Source organism: Plectropomus leopardus, chromosome 5 (genome assembly GCF_026936395.1).
Source record: "Plectropomus leopardus strain MGB_pleo_1.0 chromosome 5, ASM2693639v1, whole genome shotgun sequence".
In the NCBI taxonomy this organism is placed as follows: domain Eukaryota; kingdom Metazoa; phylum Chordata; class Actinopteri; order Perciformes; family Serranidae; genus Plectropomus; species Plectropomus leopardus.
In genome coordinates, this window is record NC_142180.1 from 13,024,032 (window position 1) to 13,050,302 (window position 26,271).

Genomic DNA, 26,271 nt, shown 5'->3' on the forward strand with positions numbered 1-26,271 from the left:
GCTCAGTTCTAAACTTTATTTGCCCTTGGCCTTTCCAGTTGACAGCCATCTTGACCTTCTATTTATATCTCTCAGGCCATTATTTGCCCTTTGACTTTCTCTGCTGAAACAGTAGAGCCAGCTAAGTAAATGTCACATGGCATGTGAGATGTATTTAATGTCCCGAGCCTCAGTCTGCTCTTCCTTTCCCAACACAGAGGTTTAGTAACTCTTGGCTGCTGAGGGCAGTTGAGGTTCAGGGTTTATGAACCAGTTTCTAACTTTGTGTCTTTTTCATGCTGTAATTTTACTTTAGAACTTTTAATTCAGTATAATTTCAGTGACATAATGTCCAGACATTTAAGCAAAATTTAAGCAAAACATGGGAATATGGTATCAATCACCTGTCAATATCGTGTATGTTATACCAATACTATAAATTGATAGATGTTTGCATTTCTTCTGCTCTTAAGGCTGTTGAGAGATATAAATGTGTGCACATATACACTGTATATAGAGCAACATATTAAGGTGGAACAACAGGCTCCACACACAAACACATATACACACAACACACTTTCATGATGGAAGGTCTGACGTTAAACTTTGTTCTGTTTATGATGATCAAACATATGGTGACGCAACAGGCAAACAGCAGTGGCCTGAAGTGAACTATTTCACAATATCCTCACTAATTCATTCTTTCACTCAAATATAGCGTGGCATTACAACACCTTTCTCCTTGAGTGTTTTTAAGAGTGGCTTTGCAAATAGTGTTGACTTCTTAGAGAATAAGCGCTTATATTTACTTTCAATGCTGACTTTTTAGCTTGTGTTAAGTTTTGTACAATAAGCCTTGCAGTCATTGACCCTTCTGTGAATGGGACTTGACCTTAAGGGTACAAAAGTCGGCACAAGCAGGAATAAATGTGACACACAGATCCTGGATTAGGAAGATGTGGATTTTCTGTATGGAGGTCAAGACTGCAGTGACACACCATAAAAGATTGTAAGGGCATCAATGCCTTGCTCAGGGGCACTTAAAATATAGCTCACCCCACAAAAAATGTGGATCTTATATAGTATACACCTCCCTAGGCTCTCCATGGTTTCAGAAAATGTTTTATATTGCTTTTGAAGGCACCCAAACAAAAGACAAAAAAGGCTGAAAATTTGTGTGCTGCATTATCTGAGTCTTGAATCCAGTCATGGCCTCATAACTATTTTCGCTATTACTAAATAAAGCATTTCCAGTTAAAAACTTTGTTATGCAAGAATACGCACAACAAATTCCACTGTGAGGACAGACTGGCTTCATTCAAATAAATAGAGGGCCTCTCTACCATCTCATGTCAGCAAAACTGCCATAAATATTGGCCTATTAAAAAAAAATATCTGAGGGTGGTGGGGGGTCGAAAGCAGACATGACTTCAGTACCAATAAAATTCTGGCTACGGCCCTGTGTACTATTACTTTACCATGCTGCAAAATGTTTTATTCATTTGTTTGTTTGTTTGCGATACCCAAATACGGATGAAAAATCACAATAAACCATAATTATCTGTGAGACCTTCATGTTATCCAGTATGGGGAGATCCTCCATGGGCTCCTCTTGCCCTTTAAACTGAGGAGGCGGGTCTATGAGGGGGGAGTTGTCTGGTGTGTACGTGTGGCTGCTCTGCCGCTGCAGTCGCCTCCTCATCGGGACAGACTGCGGATCACACAGGGCGACCAGAGGTGCTCATTGGCGGGTCAAAATGGTGAAAATAACGACAGTGAAGACCAAGCCGTACACGGACCAAAAGCCCGGGACGAGCGGCCTGAGGAAGAGGGTGACGGTGTTTCAACAGAACCAGCACTATGCGGAAAACTTCATTCAGAGCATTATCTCTGTCATCGAGCCTGCCGAGCGCCAGGCTGCCACTGTGGTGGTGGGAGGAGATGGGAGGTTTTTCATGAAAGACGCGATTCAGTTGATCGTTCAGATTGCTGCTGCCAACGGGGTCAGTAAGAGAAGGCAACATTGTCCACCTTTGCTGCCCCCCATACCTGTGTGTGTAACGTTAGCTAACGCTAGCCAAAGTTAGCTAAGATGCAGACCCCTGGTTAGCATGTCAGCTAACAAGTTTACGTCAAGCTCATTGACAGGTTTGACAACTGTAGTCTTCAGTAACGTTACTATTCTTACTAAGTTACTCGGATTTACTTGATTAGTTATCGACACTTTTGTACTGTTATGGGTTAGCGTAGTGTTGGCTTTTTAATGAGCACACCAGGAGACGTCGAGTGACTTGTAACGTTAGCTAATTGTAACGTAACGTCCGTTATTACTCAAAAAAGTCAGTAATAACCAACATGTTATGTATTATTGTCAGAGTACGGTATTGCATGCGGTCATAGGTGTATGCTAACGTTAGCCGCATTCAAGAATTTGCCAAGGGGTCAAACACATTTTGTCAACTTTTAATGATTTAGGCGGCGCGCCATTATAAAATGATTTCCCGCATTCTAGAAACAATGTTGGAGCAGCGTTGGCATCCCTCCCTCCATTTGTCATGTTTCAATTTTAGATATTTGTTTAAATGTCACAAAGACTGAGTTCATGAAACACTATTTGATAGTTCTCCTAAGGTCCAGGACAGTGGACCTTTAAGGCTATGCAAAAAAGAAAGGTGTCATTTTCACTCGTCTGGTTTTTCCTGCACTGTCTCCGATGCCAGCTTGACCGCAGTGATCTTTGGGAGAAAGTGCATGAAGGAGGCCACGATTACCTTTGACATTTACTGCTGCATACTGACACTAAACGACAACTCATTTGCTTCAGCTTGAGGATGACAGTATTGATTTACTGGATTTAGTCCCTCACAGTTATGTAAATGAGCAAAAACATGTTTGATTGTTGTTGCAAAATGAAGAATAGCCCAACGTTGTGTTGTTTCATAATAAGCTAAGATGCTACTGGCTGCCTTCACTCTGATGCTACTGACACGATTTTAGCCAAGAGGGGGGCGTGACATGCAACGTGCAGCCAGTCACGTTGCTCTGCATATGTGTGTAGCATAGATGGGGCGATAGCACATACAGTATGTTTGCGTTTAATTGGACATTTTACACATTTTACTACCCTGTGGCCCAATATTAACCCTGTATCCCATGTGTGGTATATATAATTGAAAGGATAAAGGAGCCTCATGGTATTTGCACAGGACATAATGTTTGCTGTCTAGACTGATTCTTATATCCTATGAGATAGTCTATTTTGCAACTACTGCAAAGCAACACTTGACATTGATGCCAGTAGGTTGAAGTTGCACAAAGATGTTTTATTGTGCGCAGTTTCTCCACAAGTGGTTAATGTTAGGTAATGAAGCTGTGGAGAAACTGTCATTGCCAAAGCTGCACAGACAGGGGCACTTCTGTTCATATGTTTGCACAAAGCTAACCATTGCATGTTTAAATATAGGAATTCTTAGGCTGAGAGAGTGGCACAATTTTAAAAACACTCAGAAGATATACTTATTCCCTATTATGTAACCCTTCTTTTCATTTCTATGTGCCTATATTTAGAAGAAAATGAAGCAATTCCATCTTTAAATTAGATTCTGACTTGTTGACACTTGTTGACACATTTAGGAATTATTGGGGAGTAAAAGTGAAAGTTGACAAATATATGTGTGTATATATATATAAATACAGATACTCCCAAATATATATATATAAAATAACAAAGCATTATTATTATTATTATTACAAACACGAGATTGCATCAGTATCTCAGTCATAGCTTCCACTCTGATTTACAGACTGTCACGGTGACTGTAGCTGTGGTAAAGATATGATATACTTTGTACTATCATCAATGGTAAGCCATGGCCAGGGACGAGGAATAGAGCCCTTGCATACTCGAACACTTGAATCAAGGACTGCGATTAGAGAAAGGCTCAGTTCACTAACCCTAAATCTTTTCGTTCGGTTGCCAACATTTAGCCCAGCATTTCTCTGCGTTTCATTTTACTCTCTTCATCTTTATGTGTATGCATGTGTTTATTAATCTGTGTGTCCCTGTGTATGTATCTTCCCTCCTGCAGATTGGCCATCTGGTGATCGGTCAGAATGGCATCATGTCCACCCCTGCTGTCTCCTGTGTGATCCGCAAGATAAAGGCCGTTGGTGGCATTATCCTCACAGCCAGCCACAACCCTGGAGGCCCCAATGGAGACTTTGGCATTAAGTACAACATCTCCAGTGGAGGTAAATGGACACTGCATTGTGCAGCCAATGAGCTTATAGACCCAAAAGACCTCTCTCTACTATGTTTCATCTCAAGCAATGAGGATACATGAACATTAAGGCATTTTTGGAACTTTTTTTGGGCACATCATCATTTGTATTTGATACAGTATATTTGTTACTTAATTTCTAACAAACCTTTGACTTTGTCCCCAGGACCTGCTCCAGAAGGCATCACAAATAAAATATTTGAGATCAGCAAAAATCTGCAGGAGTATCACATCTGTCCAGAGCTGAAAGTGGATCTGTCCAAGATCGGCAAACAGACCTTTGAAGTTGATACTTTCAAGCCCTTCACAGGTACAGTGGCATAGAGAACAGAGTCCTGATCTCACCTGAAAGACAATTTATTGATGAGAGTTTCTTTGCTGTCAGGGTTTAAAATAAATACTTGCAACGTGCTGTTAAGTGTTAGTTTGTCTTAACAGCTTCCTCACTGCTCTTAAACATGATGTAGTAATCTGGAATAATGCATGAATGCCGCTGGTGACTCTGAATCTGTCAAACACCCATAGAACAAGTTTTACCAGGATGCGATGAAAGTTAGATAGCCACCCCAAAGTCTTTATCTTGACATCTACTGCGATCCTAATTGTAGTCTGTTTCCTCTTTATTTCTGTCAGTGGAGATTGTGGACTCCGTGGAGGCCTATGCTGAGATGCTGAGGGGCATCTTTGACTTTGCTGCACTGAAAGAGCTTCTCTCTGGAGCCAATCACATCAATGTCCGCCTGGATGCTATGCATGGAGGTAGGAAACAGCGCAGCACAACTTCAGACTTTTTTTGATTGGCAGAAAAACAATAGATTGCAAAGACAGGTTTGGACTTAAACTTCAGATGGTGGACACTGGGGTCCCCATATTAAAAAAAAAGTTGAAGGAAATATTTCTTACAAACAGCAAAAAACTATAAACATCTTATAAAGGAGTTGCATTGTTTATTCTTTAATTGGTCTCTTTTAAGACTGTCTTTCTCCTTTCAGTGGTTGGTCCTTATGTGAAGAAAATAGTCTGTGAAGAGCTGGGTTCTCCTGCCAATTCAGCAGTCAACTGCGTCCCTCAGGAGGACTTTGGAGGCCACCACCCTGACCCCAACTTGACCTACGCTGCTGACCTGGTCAACACCATGAAAGGAGGAGAATATGATTTTGGCGCCGCCTTCGATGGTGATGGCGTAAGTCAACTTTTTTTTTGCAGTAAGATTATTTTGCAGCAGTTTAATCAGACAGTATATTGGAGAGGGGTGAGAACAGGGTTGTGAAGTTCTTGAACTGAATTTGAATCCATGATGTCAGCTCACATAAAGTGAATTTAATAAACTCTGGTCTATTAAGTTTTAATTAAAAGTTTCTCTTTTTTTAACAGGCCAAAGTAATGGGCCTGAGTCCGAGAGTGAAACTAAATCAAACTGATTTTGAGTTTGGCACAGCATTTAATGAGGACAGAGAATGTTTTGATTTAGCTTTTTTTTTCCCTCGAGCTTTCCCACAGACGCTTTTCATCTGTTCAGTGAGAGGAACAGCCCAACTTTTAACATAACAGGGTTGCTAATAGAGGAAAATATGCTGAAATCATTAAGCCATACTAAGTAATTTTTTATTCCTCTGCTACCTTCAAAACTCATAATGAGACAGAAAATGTTTGTGATTTTTGAGATACCATTTTTGGAGAATATTGCATTTGCCTCCACGTGGATTCAGGCATAAAACATCATCTATGGGGATTTAATATCTCCTGCAAAAAAAAATGCAGGGGGCAGTCTCTAAACTTTTCTGTTGCCAATTAATAACCATTTACTTCAGCTCAGGAAACTAATAAATGTCACAGTTTCTATCTCCCATTTTTGACCCCTGTTTGTGTCACTATCGCAGGACCGTAACATGGTGCTGGGTAAACACGGCTTTTTCGTGAACCCCTCAGACTCGGTGGCTGTCATTGCTGCCAACATCACCAGCATCCCTTACTTCCAAAAGACTGGGGTCAAAGGACTGGCCCGCAGTATGCCCACCAGTGGAGCCCTTGACAAGTAAAAACTACACAACATAACAGCCAATCTAAAGTTTTCCTTCTATGGTAAACCGAGAAACTGCTGTTCTAGATCAGTTACAGATCAGCTTTTTCTAATGCGGTTTATTGTGTGTGCCAATCTGTTTCAGTGTGGCTAAAGCTCTGCAGATGCAGCTGTACGAGACTCCAACTGGCTGGAAGTTCTTCGGAAATCTGATGGATGCTGGAAAGCTTTCCCTGTGTGGGGAGGAGAGCTTCGGCACAGGTGAGTGACTGTTGTCATATTTATGTAGCCAGAACTCCAGTGAACGAAAGCAGCGCACCTCATTCACTCAATCATTCATACCCTCTTTTCTCCCTCTGCTCACCGACCAGGCTCAGATCATATCCGTGAGAAGGACGGCCTGTGGGCGGTGCTTGCATGGCTGTCAATCTTGGCCACCAGGAAACAGAGCGTGGAAGAGATCATGAAGGATCACTGGCAGAAGTTTGGCAGGAACTTCTTCACCAGGTCAGGAATGATCCCTGTGGAACAGTTCATGAAACATGAGCTTGAGTTCTGAAAGAGGAGTGTTTCAAGCTGCCTGTGGAACAAATGTTTTAAAAATATCTATATTGCTGGCCCCAAGGTTGGTTCAAACAGTTGTAAATGGAATGATGCAGGAATGTCCTCTGATCAAATTGTCCTCTGGCGCCTTCTAGTGGCAAATAACAGAACTTCAGCCTAACAAAAACCCAGTCAGTCAGTTCATACAGCTGTTTTAATGCTCTTTTTTTTTGTTTTTTTTAAATGTTTCAGATTTTTCTTTGATTATTCTGACAAAATCAATATTTTGTCTAATTTTGAAAACAGGGAAAATCTCAAAGTAATAAAGTGGAAACTGCTCATAGCGATCACAGTTACAGTCATCAACAAGTGTGTATGGGGAAAGCACCTGTGGTTTTAGCCACCCTTGTCCGGTGGATTGATACTGCTCAAGCACATAATGTCCCTGTAATGAAACAGTTATACTGTAATTTGAAATAGTCAGTGTTCAGTAAATAGCAAAGCTGTCTGTTTCATTACTTTATATTCACACAACTAACACACAAATGTCAATTAGATGATAATATGCATGAGAAATAAAGAAAACATTAAGAGTGATCACCTTGACCTGGACAGATGTGATCACTAGCGCTTTCCACTGTAACTTGCAGAGACCTTAAAAAGCCATAACTCCTGTCACCTCAAACCAAAGTTAAACTGATTATCTTCCCATCAAAAATCACCGATTGTGAGTTGTTTGAAAGTTAGAAGCCAGATTATATTTTTAAAATCAACCTTGTCCAATTTCACATCCAGGTACGACTATGAGGAGGTCGACTCAGACGCTGCCAACAAGATGATCAAGGATCTGGAGACGGCGATGTTTGACCCATCCTTTGTAGGCAAGAAGTTCTCATCGGGCGATAAGACTTATGAGGTGGCTGTCTCTGACAACTTCGCCTACACAGACCCTGTGGACGGAAGTGTGTCCAAAAACCAGGTGAGAGGCTGCAAGGCAGAGCACATTCAAAGTGTACTCTGTGTTCTTTCAGTTTTTTCATCAAACAGCAGATGTAGTCCATTACTGAGATGGAGATCTGTAAGTGGTTTCTACAGTGTTGTGCTCAAGCTCATGTTTGAGGGATGCTTGTTCGGTCAGCTTTTTTAGCTAATGGAGCACGTCACACTGTGAATCTGCACAGTTTAAAATGAAAGAGCAAAACTGTATCAAATGAATTCAAAATTGAATGAATATGTGACAAAGTCTTATTGAAGAGATTGTGGCCTATCAGCATGTAACGGTGTTATTGCACCTCGTAATTCTACTTCCACGTGTTTTCCAGTTACTGTGTGTTTTCATTAATCATAATCTTTTCCCCGTCTTTCTCTGTTCCTCTCTCAGGGCCTCCGGATCATCTTCTCTGATGGTTCTAGGATCATTTTCCGTCTCAGCGGTACAGGCAGCGCGGGAGCAACCATCAGGCTCTACATAGACAGCTATGAGAAGGATCCCCAGAAGATTTACCAGGACCCACAGGTCAGGACAATAAGGAGTTATTCCAGCTCGATCCAGCGAGAGAGACTAGACAATGAGGTCATCAGATGGGAAAATAAACACTTGTGTAACCAGCACCAATGAAAAATCACAGAAAAAGAATAAGGATATTAATTTAGTGTGACACCTCACCAAGGTTAAAGCGGTCAAAGTTTAGCTCACATGGGTCCCAGAACCCTTCATGCTGGCTGGAATGATCTGGAACCTGCGGCTCGGCCAGCTTGCATTGGGTGGAGCCCTCCTAAAACGAGTTCCAGAGCTTGTATTCAACGTGGGAGATGATGGAGATGTTTGGCCCAGTCTTGAGTTATGGCAGATTATCAGGGCCAGAATGAAGAGAGGGAAACATAGCACGAGGGAGAAATAAAGCGCGTGAGTTCCAACTAGACACTTCATAAAGTCGTTTTGACTGGTGAGGACAGGGAGGTGATGTAGAACAAGAAAGCGAGACAAAACCGAAAAAAAAGGTGAATGAACGTTCTACTGCAGGTCTTTATCGTCTTCAGTGCTCACACACACCATGAACGAACAGATAAGAAGAAGCATATTCAGAATCTTAACTTGACAGATAAATGGCCAGTGGGTTAATGGTTCAGTTGGCTGACTGTGGGTTGGCTTGATTTACACATTACGAGTGTTGACTTTAGATATACGCAGGTAGTGACGGAAAGAGAAAGCACTTTGCGCAACATTTCACATCACTTACAATGGCACTTGTTTAGTATGTTCAGAATATTCTTCTTCGGTCTGGTTTGCTTTGGTGTGTTAAATATGGCCATTATATTTTGTAAAGTCCTCTAGTGTAAACCTCCATAAAGTTGACCGTACCAGTGTCTCCAAAGCTAGCTTTTGCCATGTTTCTGTTGTCTATGTAATAGTACACAAACACAATATATATATGTATGTGTGTGTGTGTGTGTGTGTGTGTGTGTGTGTGTGTGTGTGTATGTGTGTGTGTATATATATATATATAAACTTCTTGTATGGATGAAACAAACAAGATACATGTTAATTAGTGAACTTAACGTGTTGATGAGTGGATTTTGTCGTCTTTAAACTGGGGATGGGCATTTTACGTAACTTCCATATGAGAGTACTTGTATTAAATTATTACAATGTACTCGAGTTCTTGCAAAAAACATTAAAATAGAATTGTTAATTGGCCAACAATGGATAGAAATACAATTTGAAATTTATTAATTAAAAGACCAAGCTTCAATTAGCCAATTAAACAATACATTTAAAGTTAACTGTAGAAAAATCAGCAAACTCATAAATTAGATAGATTAGATTTGGTGCTGGAGGACCTCCAGGGTCCGGAACTGCATTCCTCACATTCAGGTCAACGTCTACCCGGTTAGCACAAGCTAACACACCAGCAGTGTTTAACATCTGACACCGAGCGGTTTAACAGTCCAAACAAACTCGCACTGACTCCCAAATGGCTTGACTTTGACGTTAAACCCGTTAATAACCGTTAGGTAACAGTGTGATGCTAAGAGTTGGCCCTGACAGTTGTGTGTGTGTGTGTGTGTGTGTGTGTGTGTGTGTGTGTGTGTGTGTGTGTGTGTGTGTGTGTGTGTGTGTGTGTGTGTGCGGGCAGACCCTCACCAACTGTTTCCTGGTGTGAAGCTCACATGCCTGTAGCAGTAGTCTGCTTAGTGTCCAATGATAAACAGGAGAGAGCAACAGTGGGGTAGGGAGGCACTTAGCAAAGTAATATGCTGAACGCAGCTCAACAATTACATACGATTATTTCCATATATATATATATACAATATATGTTAAATAAATGATGAGTCCACACGAGTATTTGAGGACCTGAGTACTCATGCGAATCCCTACTTTAATCAGAGCCAGAATAGCTATTTCCTCTGGTCTCTATTCTTTGTGCTAAGCCAAGCTGACTGGCTGCTGCCTCTAGCTTCACATTTAGCGTGCACTGCACACGTGTGACATTGATCTGCTCATCTAAGTCTCAGCAAGAAAGTGAATAAGTACATTCCACAAAATGTTGAACTATTCCTTGATGTGTAGTAAAAAAGGACCCTCAGTGAAACAGTGTAACAGGTTATACAAGGCTGTAAGAAAATGCACGAATTGCAGGATTTGTGAGGACAGCATGACCTGTGCGGGAAATCATATGTTCTTTATGTTTGTGTTGTCTCTTTTTGCAGGTGATGCTGGCTCCCCTGGTAGACATCGCCCTGAAAGTCTCTCAGCTCCAAGAGAAGACTGGTCGTACTGGCCCCACTGTGATCACATGATTCCTTCGCCGCACTGCCTCCACTCACCCTCAGCAACAGGATACCTCCGCTCTCTCTGGGGTGAAGCTGCCCTTGAATGCTGTCTTGGCTTCAGTTCCTGAACCTCTTAGAAACAGAGCTGGATGAAAAAGGGAAACTCAACATGCTGGTTATATACAAGAAAATTCATGAGGTATGATATATGTTACACTGAAATATACCCACTGCCATTGTTTAGTGTTTCACTGGAGTATTAATATGCTGTTTTCTTGAAAAAAAGGGAAGAAATTCGTCTGAGAGGTCAGATAATTTATCTTGACATATTTCAAGTGACCTGCCAGATATATAGACATTGTCACACATTAATATTTTGTTAATGTGATTTAAAGAAAACAACATTTAAAGATTCAGTAATGGACTGAAATACTTGAATAGAGTGTGCCTCATGTAATTTCTGAAACCATGTTTAAAAATGTTATTGTCCAGATCTGTTTCTAAACGATGTCGTTAGATGGAGAAACCATAAATCAGCAATCTAGAGCAACCTCACCCCACATTTTCCTTTCTGACCTGGTGCCTTCCCCTCCCTCTGTTCTCCAGAACCACCAAAATAGCCTCTCAGCCCTAACCATGACCCACAGCTAAAGCCTTGAGAACTAACACGTACACCATTAATAAAATAACATTACACAAAAGAAGTATTGTGGTAATGTTTTAAATCCGTCTCATGATTTTTGTTTGCTGAATATTTGATGCATTCAATTCATACAAGGATATAAGGAAGCTTAATACATTCATTTAAGGACAAAAAATGCTCCTGTTTTTCTAAATTATTTCAGAATTATGAGTAAAGGTTTTCATCTGGAAAAAAATTCTGCTCTATTTTTCTGAATTAACGAGGTAAGTATATTTTTAACTTATGTCAGAAAAATTAGCAGTTTTTTTCATGAAAGCTTTTCTTATTATTCTGATACAATCTTTTAATGTAGAAAAACTGAGTGGATTTTTTAATGAATGTTTTTCATAATTCTAGGGTAATAATCTTGCTAATTCAGAAAAAAAAAATAAATTTACGAGATTTTCATCATGTTAATTAAGAAAAACAGATTTTTTAAATAACTTTTTTGTTTAGAGTAATTCTTATATAATCTCGTTAATTCAGAACAATGAGAATTTCCGAGATTATTATCTCATTATTTCAGAAAAACAGCAGAGTTTTTTTAATATGAAACCTTTTTCTGGTAATACTGAGATAATCTGTCAATTCATAAAAACAACAGCAGGGCAGTTTTTTTCTCAAATCGATGCATTAATTGATGTCTGTCATCGAGGTATTTATATATACTGTACCTTTCCTTCTAGAAACCAGCTGGTGCTTGACAAAGTGTTCAGCCCAGCTGTAATTACCTTAGCAGACCTGGGTTTAGAAAAGTGATCATCCACAAGAGAGACTGAAACAAGAGTGTGTAAGGTTGTATTAATAATGGCTTATTTTCAGACTGAGAAATTATTCTAGATAAACGCAAAACGCAAAGATCCTGTCCTGCAGCGGGTGAGCCAAGTCGTAGGACTAGCCTCCCGGAGAATAAAGTGCTTTGAAAAAAGTCAAAGCCTCTCCACAGACATTCCTGAGGCAAGCAGAGAAGCATTAACTGATGTATTTTCTTCCTCCCTCACAAGTCCTCTGGTGTAATGAGATAGTCACTATAATCCTGATTAACGATTACAGTTCTAAAGTGTCAGGAGGTCGGAGGATCCCACAGGCTATATCTAAAGGCAAACAGACAAGAGCTGAAACACATTTTTATTTCTTTTCTGCAAGCGCTTCGAAATGTCGTTTTTCACAGGGGGAATGAATGAATGATGTTAGAGACTCTACAGGTTCTGGATTGGTGTCAACTTTTTCCTCAAACAACTCCCATATTTGGACGCAAATTGGCTACAATTAAGTTAATAGGAGTGAGGGTGGAAAATCAGGTGCACCCACGAACAGCGCAGTGAGCGCTCCGTGTTTCTCACTCTGAACACGAAAGAGAAAATTGGCCTCAATCACAGATGGCACATTATTCGCCAATTTCTGCCACGTGTCATTCACTCTGACAGACACAATCAGCTCGACCTGTTTGCGTAAATCACCCCAAAACACATGGTAAGCAGTAAAAGTTCCTGAGCTGGAACTAATTGACCATTCAAGTTGTATTTTCTCACAACTATTTGAAAAGTTTGATGTATGACGAAGTAACTGCCTTTCCCTTAGTTTTACTGACACAAGCTTCAAGACACATATTTCAAATAGCATTGTTGGCCATTAAGACCTAAATCAGAATTAATGTTTCCAATCTTTTATCTGTGTTTACATTAAGATTGGGGATAAGGCTTTTAAGACTTATTGCAAGCCTTCAAAGACACAGTCTGTGGCATTTGGGATGTATAAGTGCCCTAAACAGTTCCTCTCTATTCCCTCTGGAGTCGCACTAACAGGGTGGAAACTTTTTCATGCTGCATTGTTCAGACCCTGTCAGGCTGACACAGTGCAATACATAATGTGTTCCTCTTGTTCTGCACGTAATAGCTTACAGGCTGTATTTGGATTGGCTGTCATTACATCAGGTAATCACAATAAAGCTTACATTAAGCCGGCCTGGCCCGTAGCTATTAGATGTCCAAATGGCTTTCTCTGGAGCTGGCATGGAGCCTCATGTTTTTAGAGCGGCCTGTTCATTGCTCTCCTGCAAGAAGAGGGCAACGCGGCGTACAAAGACATCATTCTCAGAGTCCTCAAACAAGAACTCTGTGCAATCAGGTTCCTCTGGTTCTTGTTTTTGTAAGTCTTTTTCTTTGCTTATGCACAACTTTCTGTGTCAGGTGATACAGTATTGGAGTTAGGAAAGCTTCCATGGCACCTCACTACATTGAATTTTTTCATTGCAGTTTGTCTCTTCCAAAACTAATAAGTCAATTCTCATTTAATGTCATCACTTGAGAACTTTAATGGCCGTCAGAATGAGGCCAATAACGATCGGACACTAAGTTAGAAGGATTACAACATCGTTCTACGGGAAGTTATGATGGTTGTCATGGTTGAAAATAGCTTTCTCATGAGCTGCTGGGGCCCCTGGTACACCCGCTGTGTACATTTGCACAGTAAATTTGGGCTTGCTGTGTGAGTAAAATACATTTGTATTTAGGATTATGTACCAAGTAAGCACAGAATGAGCAGAAATATTGAAGGTCATAAAATTAGTTTCTCACACAGGGCCTCCCATCAAGTTGGGACCATCTGTAGGTCCTTATCATTTTGATATTATGCTTCATAAATATTAAAACGCATTGCACAGCTGTGTGCCATTTTGTGGTTTCCTTATATACGATACAATGATCCATCACTGAGGGGCAGTTGCCTGCTTTGTTCATTTGCTGCCGCGGACTTCACCCCCACCTCAATCCAAGCGATCCAAGACATCATGGACCAGTTTGTCCACTCAACACACGGACTGATGTTTGCCATTCCAACCAACCTCCAGTGAGACTAAAAACATCAGGTGAACATCTCATGAAGACATCGTAAATAAGGCTTTTATGTAACTGTGTTGTAATGCTTTTTAATGTTACTAGGTTTAATAAATCTACCTTGTATTTGAAACAGCAAAATACACTAACAGAGTGGGTGAAAAGTGATCTCATTACAATACATAAACCTCAACATTACATTAAGCGTTGATAACAAACGTGTCCCTGCCTAGTGGTTAGCATATCTACATAGTCCCAATTAAAAGCACATTCCATTTGTAGTGCTAAAGCACAATGATGTTGCTTTCCTGCCTGTACATAAATGAATCATGTTTACTTCAAATGAGACAGTTTGTCCTCAAAAGTAAAGGTAGACTTTTTTGTGATTTTTCTCCAAAGTGTCCATTTATTGTACAGGTGAAAATCAGTATATGCAACTCAACTTGAAATGACACAATCTATTATTTGGACTTTTTATGTGCTGTTTTTAAATTTGAATGATGTTTAGCTAATTGAGAACTTAAACTAGTCTCTCTTTTTAAAACAAGATATCACTTCTAACTCATCCGCTGGACGTGAACAAGCTCTGACAGGGTGTGTGAGACTCACAAAGTCTGAGGCAAACCTTAAAAAAAACTTGGCATTAATGGATGTAGAGGCTCCGCATGAGTCATCACCATTTTACACTCTCAGTTTTCAGGGTCTGGGGCAGAAGTGTACAGGATGATGAGTGAGGCCATAAAAACTGCTCAGCAACGGGATGAGACGACTGTGAACATTTCTGACCACACAGTTGAACCGAGCGGCGTGGAGTTGAGGCTGGCTGGTGTCCACAAGGCGCTTCGTAGCTTCTCATTCATTCTTCCCCTGGCTCCCAGTCAATATAAAGACAATTATGCCAGGAAACACCACACTTCTATGGCCCATTGTCCTTTGTGTGTTTGATGGAGAGACCATTTTGATTTGAGATGAAAGAGAAACTGGATGTTGAGGCTTTATATTATCACCGTTTTCTAATCCGTTGTATACTGTCGGCAGGCAACAGGGCAATGTGTTTTTGTCCTGTTAGCGTGATGTAATCTTAAACAACAAAAATCTGTTCTCGCCTTATTTATCCCCATTCCATATGTGCTGCACTAAAAATATAAACAAAAGAAGAAAAATGCAGTACGGTATCAAACACAGCGATGTATTGTGTGTTACATGTGTTCAACTGCAAGCAATTATTGTTCTGCTGCTTGAAACTTCACATATTTGGAGGCCCTGTAGAGAAGAATGGGAGAAGAATGAAAGAATGACAGGCCTCTTTCAAACAGTTGGGATGTCCCTTTATGGTGTATGTAAAATAGAAAAAATAAATAAATAATAACAAACCATTCACTGTTTTGTTACCATAGGATAAGTATTACCAGTACTGGTATGTTTTCCATGTATTTATTCTTGATGTCTCATATGTTTTTTAAAACATATAATGGGATAATATTAACAATTTAACATTCACAACAATGTATATTCATCTTTTTTTATTTCATAAAAAATATTAATTTATCTTTATCTTTGCATAACTACCTTAACCATAAAAGTAACATTTAACTGTTTGGTTGAGCATGGCTTTCGACAGTAAAACAAAAAATCTTACTTCTGAAATTATTTCACTGTTTGTAATGGATCAGATTAAATATATGATTTCACATCAATGAATGGTCAGATTTTTTAAAAATGTATTAGTAAATAGTCCATTTTAATTTCATTAGTTTAGCTTCACTACCTGTACCATTAAAGGACAAAAGAGACCCTACATAAATCTATTCAGTAAGACCTCTGAAACTTTAACATTTCAAGAAATATTCCTAGAACTGAAAAGGCAAATTATTTAAACACACAGCGACATCTAGAGGATTTTTCTAGCATAACGTACCTAAACCAAATGGTAGAGATAGTTCAGTCAGGTTGAATTCATTTTTCTTTTTTTTTTTTAGATTATTTTTTTGGCATTTTTGCCTTTATTAGATAGAACAGAAGATTGATACCGTGAAAGGGGGGGTGAGAGGGGATGACATACAGCCAAGAGCTGTGAGTTGGAGTCGAATCCGCAGCCACTGCAGCAAGGTCATTGCCTTATAGTAGTTGCCTTTTGATGTAGTGAGTCAAAATGTGCTCTACCAAGCAGATGAGCAGACCATTAAGGGGAAGCACTTACCTATTTTCTTGAAAAGGTTTTGAAAAGTTGAATTGCTTTTGCAGTGCTCTATGTTTGCTCTGCAAAACTGCAAGTGTAACACATGAGTTTTGCCTGCTTGCAGCGAAGATTACCTTTCTTTCTTCAGTATTGGCCAGGAAGAGTTTCCTCCATTTTCCATTTGTTGTTTATTAGCACTGACTGCAATATGTTTCAAAAGACATCCCAACAGTGCAACAGGCATTTGAACGGTAAGCCCTTAAAAATGCAATATGCAGTACAGTTAAACTGGGATTTGAACGGAGATGGGTAGGTACAAAGGATGCATTGAGGCCAACATTATCTGTCAGCCATTTAATGATGTCTAAACTGGGATGGAAACTGTCTTGAGTTATTCACTGATTAAAGAATGCGCAAAATGCTAGCACATTTTCAGACGACGGCAAGGAAAATCAGATTGAAGCGCATATTATCAGTCATTTGAGGATGTGAAGGAAACAGAGACAGAGCAAAAGCTGTGGAGAAACCTAAAAACGCTGAGTAGATGTGGCAGAAAGGCCATCATCACCCTCATCTTTTCATTCTCTTTTATTGACTCAGACATCATTGCCAGCTTTGTAACAAAGGGCCTCCCTGTCCATGTGCTGTGGCCGCTGGAGAAAGCCTCGGGGATCTGCTCTTCAAAGAGACCTTCAGAACCCTAATCCACTCCACCATGAAAGTTAGATGACTTTCACCATGCATGGTTGCAATTTTAATAATCATATCCTACTTTAGGCAAAATGAAGTCGATAGACATCAAGGAGGAAAAATAGGCCAACGTCAGAAATAATCTTGCTACTTGATCGGCCCAGTGGTGAGGTCTTCCCCCCTCCGAAAACTCCTTCCACTCCTCTGAGGGTCCTTATTACAGAGACAACCACCTAAACACAGCTTAGCTTAAACTCATTTGGCTGCTTAAACAGCAAATTTAAAGGGGCGCCTCAGCTGACATGTGATGTGCATCACCTCACACGTTTCCCCAAACTGCAATCAGTCATGCCCAATTTCATTTGCTTTGACAGTTATTTAGAGTTACTTTGTTTGAATTTTCTCTCCGCGTGATATCGCTGGAGCACAAAAGCCCTTTGTTGTCTTAATTGAAATGTTATGTGAAATCATACACATGCCATGTCTGCACATGCAATCTTACACACGTTTGGCATGCCTCCTTTTTTCTGCAGTCCAAAAAAAGCTAAACTAGCAAGAGCCCCTCAAACCACTGACAGTCATTCAAGTTACAGACTGCAGTTTTAAGAAATTAGAACTATGAGTGTACATGTTTCAATATTAGGTCTATTACTCAAAATTCAATGAAATCAAGAAAAAACTAGGCTCGACACTAACTTTTAAAAGTAGTCACCAGTCTGGCAACCAGACATCAGGTTTTGATTGCCGCAACTGTAAATATGGTTGTCAGTTTTTGTCAGCTTATGTTTTGAGTAACTTATGTCAGCTTGATAATGAAAATGTGAACATTAAAGAAAGTTTGGAAGCGTTATCATTAAAAATTCTTTGTAGTCTGTGTTTCATCTGACACTTTGCATGCATTTTACAAGCTTTGCAGATACATTTTTTGTCCAGTTCAAAGATAACGGGACACTTTGGCTCTCAAGACTTCACAGGTTTCCTTTTTGTTTTTCCTTTAGGTTCCTCTGGTTCTTTGTCTGTTGAACCACTTTGCACATTCTTTTGCAATGCTCATTTGTGCTGTGAACTTTTCACCCCTCAGTCAAACAACCTACTTTGCTTTGCCATTGTCTCCAAATTAGATGTCTGTGAACACACGGGTGAATACGTAAACGTACATGCAGCATTGTCTTAATATCACTAATGCAACAAAGATTTTAAAAATATTTGTTCTGGGGTGTAAATTTTGATGTTTACTGTCCCCATTTTTGTATGTTAAAAAGTGTTTGTCACTAATGGGCAACGGCTACTTTTGAGCCCTGTAAAATCTGTTCTTTATAGGTCTGGTCTTCTGGATTCAGGAGGATCTGTTGGCTGAAATTATATATTTCATTAGTTTACCTGCAAATAAGAATGGTGTCTTTGTTACCTTAGAATGAGCTGATACGTACATATGGAGCAGGTCCTCTTCCACGGAGTCTGCCATCAGTTTCTACAGTAGCCCAGAACTCAAAAATCATACACTGGCTCTAGATGGGGCCATTTCCTTTGGCATACAGGAGGAGTTTCAATTCTGCGACCTAACCACTAGATGCCACTAAATCCTACACACTGTACCTTTAAAATGCCACTTTTTCAAAATCACAACCTCTGGTATGAAAGAATTGTTACGTCCAACCCATTAAAGTGAGATTGAACCCTCAATCATCATTAGCAATTGAACTGCAGTCTCTATTTATGTGTTGAATTGCTTGAATAGGCCGCAGCCATGGTTTTGATCAGAGCTTTTGGCAGCTATCGTAAAACTGCTGCTTTGTATCCTTCAACTCTCACAATCACCATATTCTTAATTTCCTCAGTTGACAGTGGACCAGGGACACTGCAAAGATGTGCTGACATACAGTATACAGTAAAACAAGAATTCTTGAACCAATACGGAAGTCTATTGAGCAAAATTTGGAAACACCGTTATGCTATCTGGTGGTTGCAGGAAGCGTGTGCAGTGCTATCTCGAAGCGGTGGTTAGCAGCATCTCTCCAGGGATGACTGTTAGTGTGCAGGGAGAGGACGGGAAGGAAGGTTTTGATTAGTTCTAAGGACGCAGCTATGAACCAAGTCCTGGACCCCGGGGCCTGACAAGCGAAATCAGAGGTGAAGTCCTGACACTTGTGAGCAGCCCGCTACACCCTCTCTCAGATCTTCAATCGAAAGTAATCCCATCTAGAGCATTATTCATACATGCTATTCCTGTTCTCTGTAACAGTTAAATCAAAACATACTTCAGAGAGGATGATATTTCCCTCTAATGAGCTGGGGTAGGTCACAATATGGGAGAACCGGAGATGCTAAATTGCTACCATTCTTTTCCTGCTGTGGTATTAGTCTGTCAAAGTGGCCTGTGTGTGCAGACACATGCAGAGACAAAGTGTGTGTCAAAACCCAGAAGTGAGCAGAGTAAAATGAAACAAGGTGTGGAGTTATGGAGGGGAAGGTGAGGTGGGTTAATAAGACTTTAAGGCTCTGGAATTAATAATTGTGTAACGGTTTGTGTGCATAGTGTGTCATTTTAGTCAGCATGTTTGCAGGCGTGATCGTTCTCTTCTCATTACACTCCATCTTTACTGTCTTTGTAAATGTAATGCATGGATAGAAATTAAATGTTCTCTGTGTTACATATTTTGATATGGTTTCAATATGGTGGTTAATTCATCTAGTTATTATAAAAAGGTAGATCTACTTGTTAAGTCACTATCAAAATGTCAGATCATCTAATCAGATGCATCATTACCAGATAATCCAGAAAGATTAATTCAGCTCCATCAACAGCTGATGATTAATGTACATCACTTTGGTCTGTGTTTAGTCAAATGAGAATATGGTTAAAAACAGGCCTGCTTTCATATGCTTGGGTGGTGCTGGTCAGTCACGGTACAGCGGTACAACGCAATGGCATCATACTGGTTTCAATACAACTCAACAAACCAGATACCAAATTACAAAATGCACAGTCTAATAAATTATGTAATAGATCCTGTACACTTTTACTGAAAAGTCAAGTCTGTATACATTTTCAGAAATATCACTAGTGTAATAAAGTATACAGCCATGCTGATTTCACAAGTCACATTCCCTGATTTTTTCATTGGAGAATATTTTCCTCCCTGTAAATACTAGACCTCGTAAAATCATGCGCACCAGAGACAGCCCAAATAAAGTGGCTGCTCAGAGCCCCTCTGCCTGAGGGAACTGACAAGCTTTCTGTTAGGTTACTTAATTCAACTTTGATCATACTTTAGATATTTGAAGATGCACCCCTGCTGAAAAAAAGCAACTTTGCCAGCTTAAATGGTAAAACTGGTTGACCAGCTTGTTTGACCAGCTCAAGGTATGTTTTTGCTTGATTTTATTGGTTTAGCTGGTCATATCATCTTGTGGTGTTCATTCTAGTTGGTTTATCCATTGAAGGTCTTGTAAAATTGAAACCATATCATTGTCCTTTAATTGGAGCAATAACAGTGTCATGTTACATTACTGAGGACTGGCTGGCAAAAAATAAACCTACTGTAGGCTAATTTCATTGAAATACCAAAACTATGCTGTTACCAACAAAAAACAAATTTTACAAATTAGCCACAGCGACTCAAGTCCAACTTTCAAGTCAACTTTGTCATGATGTGTTATTGACTTGTCAATGTTCAGTACGAGGGACTTGATTTGGGATGTACCTCTCTTGACTTGAGACTTGAGTGCAAAGACTTGACACTTAAGGCTGGTCATCTTAATGTTCATTCAATAGCTGCTCTGAAGCTTTTGTATGCCGTGACCATCTGAAAAAAAACAAACAAACCCAGATTTAGACTTCCAAATGGACTTGTTTCAGACAGTTTGGCATGTCTTAGTAGGAAAAGCACAGGTGAAATTGATAACATTAATGATGGCTCAGTTCTATTAAGTGTGCCAGTAAGCTCTTACAGTGAGCCAGCATGTACAATACCAGGACCACCAAAAAATGCTATTGACTTTTGGGTCCTGTACACTTTCAAATCAGCTAAATGTTTTTTATTTAAACAACAACAACAACAACAACAACAACAACAACAATAACAATAATAATAATAATAATAATAATAATAATAATAATAATAATAATGATAATAATAATAATAATAATAATAATAACTTTATTCATATAGCCCCTTACAAAACAAAAATAACAACAACAACAACAACAACAACAACAACAGCCCACACCAATAAGAGTAAATACAATTCAAAGAATATTAGCAGTAAACACGAAAATAATTGTACTAATAAATAATTGATTTAAACGCAATCAAGACAGAATAAACAATAAATCCGAAGACAAACTGAGATAGATTAATTAAAATAGAGATCACATAAAAGCAGGTCTGTAAGTGGGTTTTAAGATGAGTTATTGAATGAAATGTTTAAACGTCTCTCTGACAGTTCCTGCAGTGACCACAGGGTGGCGACACGTGGCTAATCAGAGCCATGTGGCTGCTGTGGGCACGAGCCTCTCCGGTGAAGTTTGTAGGAAAGATTGCTGCTCAGTTTGAAGAGAGCGACAGAGAGGGGGAAAGTGTGCTGGGCTCCAGCGAGGAGGAAAGAGACACACACCAGGAGACACGGACACAACTTTCTGCCCCACTCTCACTTTTTTTTGAGCGTTTTGATGCATTTTGAAAAAAACGTCTGAAAACAAGAGTTATCAAGATACCTTTTTGATTTTTTTGGAGGGGCTCGACATTACATTTTTGAGAGAAGTGGATGTGAAAAGCGGGCGAAGGTTGTAACACAGAGCCGGAGGAATGTATCCAAGTCGGGCAGCGGCGAGCCGGCGTCTCTGGAGATGTCCAGCCTGCGCTCTCTGGGTCGCCCTGCTCCTCCACAGCGTCCAGGACCTGAGCGCGTCCGGTGAGTCTCAACACTTCTTCCCTCGCTCCGTGCTCAGTCCCTGCTGTCCCCCTGCTCCTCTGCTGGCTTCCCTCACTCTGCGGTTCATCCCAACACGCGTGATTTCGACAATATAACATGTCAAGCATGATGAAAATTCTTGTAGCGCGCTCCTGTTGTAGCTTTGTAGTGACTTTATCACACAGTTTAAGTCATGCATGTGTATGTTAATTTATTTGTAAGATCATTCATTTGTTTTTGTTTTTTGCAACTGAAATCATCTCACAAATGCCCTCAACGTGTTGCTCCATCCATGTAATGCAGAGGTGTTTGCCATCATTCAGTCTCCCCTCTCATGTAAATGATCTTTGGTTTTTAGATTATCTTCCTATTGTCATTGTGAAGCCTCTGCACGAGGAAAGACTTGACTCCGTTGGGACACAATGGAAAGGCTCTTAACTCGTCAGCTGGAGAGCTATTGTGCTCCCAAATACCCCCTTCAGTGATTCTGGGTCAATTCAAAGATAAGAGATGGGTAACGTTTTAATTGAAAGGCAAACATTTATGAAGCATTTAGGTTTGACTGATGGTAACAGAGTAATGGCTGTGGCAGGGTGTACCATGATGCATGGACAACTTTTGGAAACAAAGGCCAGACTATGGAAATAACTTAATTTCTTATTACAGTTGTGTCGTTTTATTTGTCTGCCCACTGTGGTTATAAATAATTAGGCCTACTGTATTTTGATTTTTACTCATTTTTGCTCATTCAACAATCAAAATAACCATATTTTCACCGTCTTTTCCTCCACATAGCTGAGTGTGTGGTATTAAAGAAAGCATGGCCTGATGGTATATGTAACTGGCCTTTGGTTGACTAATATAAGTATGATTGAATTCAGTTTGAATTAAATTTGAATTGTTTATGAAGCCACTCGTGAAATGCGTCTTAGCTTTTTTCCAGTGCTAGGTGTATAGTATGTATAAAACTATCCTCCCCTTCCTGATGGGTAGTGATGAATTATCTCCGGATGGTTTTTTGGGGTTTGTTTGGATTATCTGTGTCCTCCTTAAATCCTTTTGGCTGTTATTTATGATGGAGGTGTACAGAAAATGCTGCGTTGAGCGTAAAGCTTTCTGCGAATGCCATTTTGCCATCCTTTTCCTCTTTATCTTTCTACCTCTCTCTCTTGCTCTGAGGCAGGGAGGAATGTTAATCCACATTACTTAACTGGATGAGTCCGCTGTATCTTCTTCAAATGGAGTTTCATGATCGAATATGGAGCGGAGGAGAGCCAAGCCCCTACTTCATATCTGAAAACAGAGAAATAAAAGTGACTCCCAGAGTATAGAGGCAGCATTTACCCTGAAAATTACACTTCATATGCTAATACGTATGTACTCCCTCCCACTGAAAAGCTTGAGCTTCTGTCTCTCAGAGATGATCTGCAGCTTCTCCGTATAATGATTTTGATGCTGACTTTCTCACTACATTCAAATAATTGTGTTTTTATTGTAGCCTTAATGGTCATGGACAAGAAAATGACAGTTAAAGGAATTCTTCACCCTGAAATTATGATTTGTATATCCGTTATTCACCCAGTGTTAGGCTGAGACCATTAAAAAAATGTTTTTCTCTCATGCCTCAATGGTGGACAAAGAATCAAAAAATGCAAAGAATTCTTTATGAATTGAAGTCATAGGGGGCCGCGTTTAAGGACAGCAAAACTATATCAATTAATCTGTTTACAAACTCTCACACAACTCATGCAGTTCAATCCAAGTCTCATTTATCCAGGGGGACCCTCAGTACATCCCAAAAGCATTTTTGCTAAAATATTACTAAATAAACAGTCTCAGGCATGAACCAGCAGCGCGTCTGTGCACTTCATGCAGAAGTGTTTTAAATAATATCAAAATGCATGTGTTTGGGAAGCGCCGGGCATACGACTGAATAAAGAAGACTTTGATCATACTGCAGACGTTGTGTGAGAGATGGATGGATAGATATGCTGGTGTTAAATGTGGATCCCTATGACCTCAATTCATCAGGAATGTTCTCAGTTTATGGATTCTTCATTCTTCAGAGATCATTTAGGGGTGAAGGATTCCTTCAAGATGCTTTGTTCTGACGTTGCATCCACAAACTTAATCTTGTATTCGCCACCAATGAAGAAGCTCCAGGATATGTTGGGAGATGATAACAGTGGCAGTCTTGTCTCTCCTTTGGCTTGCTGTAATGGGAATGGGCAGAGAGGAACAACAGTGTAGTTCAGCTGGAGTCAATGTGAAGAGTGCAGTACCATGTGATCAGTGGACATAATGAGACTGTATTGTTGAAGCATCTGAGCAAACATGAGGAGTAAGAAACTAAAAGGCGTGGCTGTCTGTCTTTATTTACTGCCCTACAGTTTACTTGTCAGTCTGTGAGCGTCCAGTCAAGAGGTCAGAGGTCACGTCTCTGTGTCTGCGGTTCAAATGTGCAGGCTGTTCTCACTCACTGTTCATAATTATACCTACGAAAAGTATTTCACTGTAATTGATATGAAACCCATGGAATTGTGAGCCAGGAGACTGTAATAACATGATCTACGCACTGCAGGCTGTCCTCCTTAACAAGAGCATAAGAGGAAGTCAGGTCACGTAGTTTAAAGAGTGACAGGATGGTGGATGGGTCAAACAAACACAGGACTTTGACCCAGGAGACCAGGGTTTGTGTCCCCTGTGAAACTAATAACAGTGTTATTTTGCGTTACGTCATCGTGTCATCAAATTATGCCCAATGATGATTATTTTCCTTTTCTCAACCTAACTGGTGGGGGCGCTGATTTACAAGGCATCATGGTGCTAATTCATAAGCTATTGTACGAACTGTGTGCATAACTTTTTGTAATATATGATGCATGATTAATAGGTTGAAATGTCAGGATTCCCAAGAACAATCAAAACTCCCCCTGACCATAGTAAGGGAACTGGTTTACATTACAGACTTGACAAAGGATGTGTAAACCAACAATATACATTCATGTATGGTGTATGTATTTTCAGGGACTCTGCTCTCAGTGGCTTAATGTACAGATCATGAGATTTTATAGGCAATGCTCCACTTGCAAATCATAACCATCCGCCTCTGGAGGTCTTTTCCATGCATTTGCACACAATTGGAAAAAAACTGAAAAACCCACACGAAGGTCGACATGCCTGAGCATTTTTTTTCCAGCAGGAATCTGTCTTTGCCAACTGGCTTTATTCTTAATCAGTTAACCTGAAATTGAACCCAGATTTTGCAATATGGAAGTCATATTTCTGCTGAAAGCGACAAATCAGATTTCCACAGCCCAAGTAAATGCACCATGTATTTAAACAGATAGGCACAGCATCTTTTTTTCAAAGTAGTCACTGTCGTTCCATCTCTCGACCCCTGCTTTTCAGCTCCAAAGTACTAATCTGTGACATGTTCATAAAAAGAAATTGACGGCAATGTTTCCTAGCTATATAAACTGTGTAAATGTTTCTGAACATAGGACATTCACCTCTAAACATAAAAGGTCCTGTGCAGGGCAGCGCCTATGTGAAATGTGTTTAGAGTTGCATTTAGCCTTTTAATAACACTCAGGGAGGCTATAAATCATGTTGGGTGGAACTGCCTCAGTGCAGTTTTCAACAGGACACACTGTTGACACTAAAGGCACTTCACCCCTGGAAAAAATCCTCAGTGCTGCAGACTGAGTGTGTAGGAGCTTGTCCTGCTCTCCCTGCTACTGAGATGTCTATCTGTACTGTTATATTTCTTCTGGCATTTCTTTGACTCATATTAAGGGAGCATTTTTTAAGGAGTTGAAAGAGATGTCAAAGTTTATGGTAGCACTTTCTTTATGCATCCTTGTAAAACAAATGCAAATCAGACCCTCCCTTAATGATTTTTGCTTTGCTTAGTGCTTCTCATCATCACAATATTGATTTAATTTTTCTTTTATGTGTGACTATATTCAGTTTGGCAGTATTTTATCCAGATGCTCTGGGGAATGTTGGTCTCCATCATGGTCTGAGTGGTACATCTTCCAGATAGATGACTCCGCCGTGTTTAATACTCAACTCCCACTCTGCACCGTGCACTAACTCAGGCATCAAGTGGTGTGCATCCCTAAAAGCCTTTGGCAGACACAGAAGACTATGGCAGGAACTGTATGTGTGAAACAGATGTATGGTCTTTTCTCGGAGGAGGGGGGTGGATTTTTTTTTTTTTTAGACAGTTCAACTCCATTTTGAGCGTGTGAAATGGGGAGAAAGCCTTGGACATTAATTTAATCAGGACATAGCCATAAATCATACGCTCCAACTCTGTTTTATGTCACTGATTTAAAACATCAGTGTGTAAACCACGTCGTGCACTGGCA

The 26,271-nt window shown here is 40.0% G+C and overlaps 2 protein-coding genes across 3 annotated transcripts in view; both read left to right on the top strand.

Moving 5' to 3' along the window:
* Positions 1-1,655: 1,655 nt before the first annotated feature.
* Positions 1,656-11,300, top strand: pgm1 (phosphoglucomutase 1). Its single transcript, XM_042484072.2, has 11 exons — positions 1,656-1,982; positions 4,068-4,230; positions 4,426-4,569; positions 4,893-5,018; positions 5,252-5,442; positions 6,140-6,294; positions 6,425-6,540; positions 6,651-6,786; positions 7,618-7,801; positions 8,204-8,338; positions 10,534-11,300. Exons 1-11 carry the CDS (start codon positions 1,737-1,739, stop codon positions 10,621-10,623), a joined length of 1,686 nt encoding a protein of 561 aa, XP_042340006.1. The 5' UTR covers positions 1,656-1,736; the 3' UTR covers positions 10,624-11,300.
* Positions 11,301-21,344: 10,044 nt separating this feature from the next.
* Positions 21,345-26,271, top strand: part of ror1 (receptor tyrosine kinase-like orphan receptor 1) — a 146,716-nt gene continuing 141,789 nt past the window's right edge. For both annotated transcript variants that reach the window (XM_042484153.2, XM_088077540.1), the window contains exon 1: positions 21,345-21,895. In XM_042484153.2, coding sequence (XP_042340087.1) covers positions 21,790-21,895 — 106 coding nt within the window. In that variant the 5' untranslated portion in view covers positions 21,345-21,789. The remainder of the gene's footprint in view (positions 21,896-26,271) is intronic.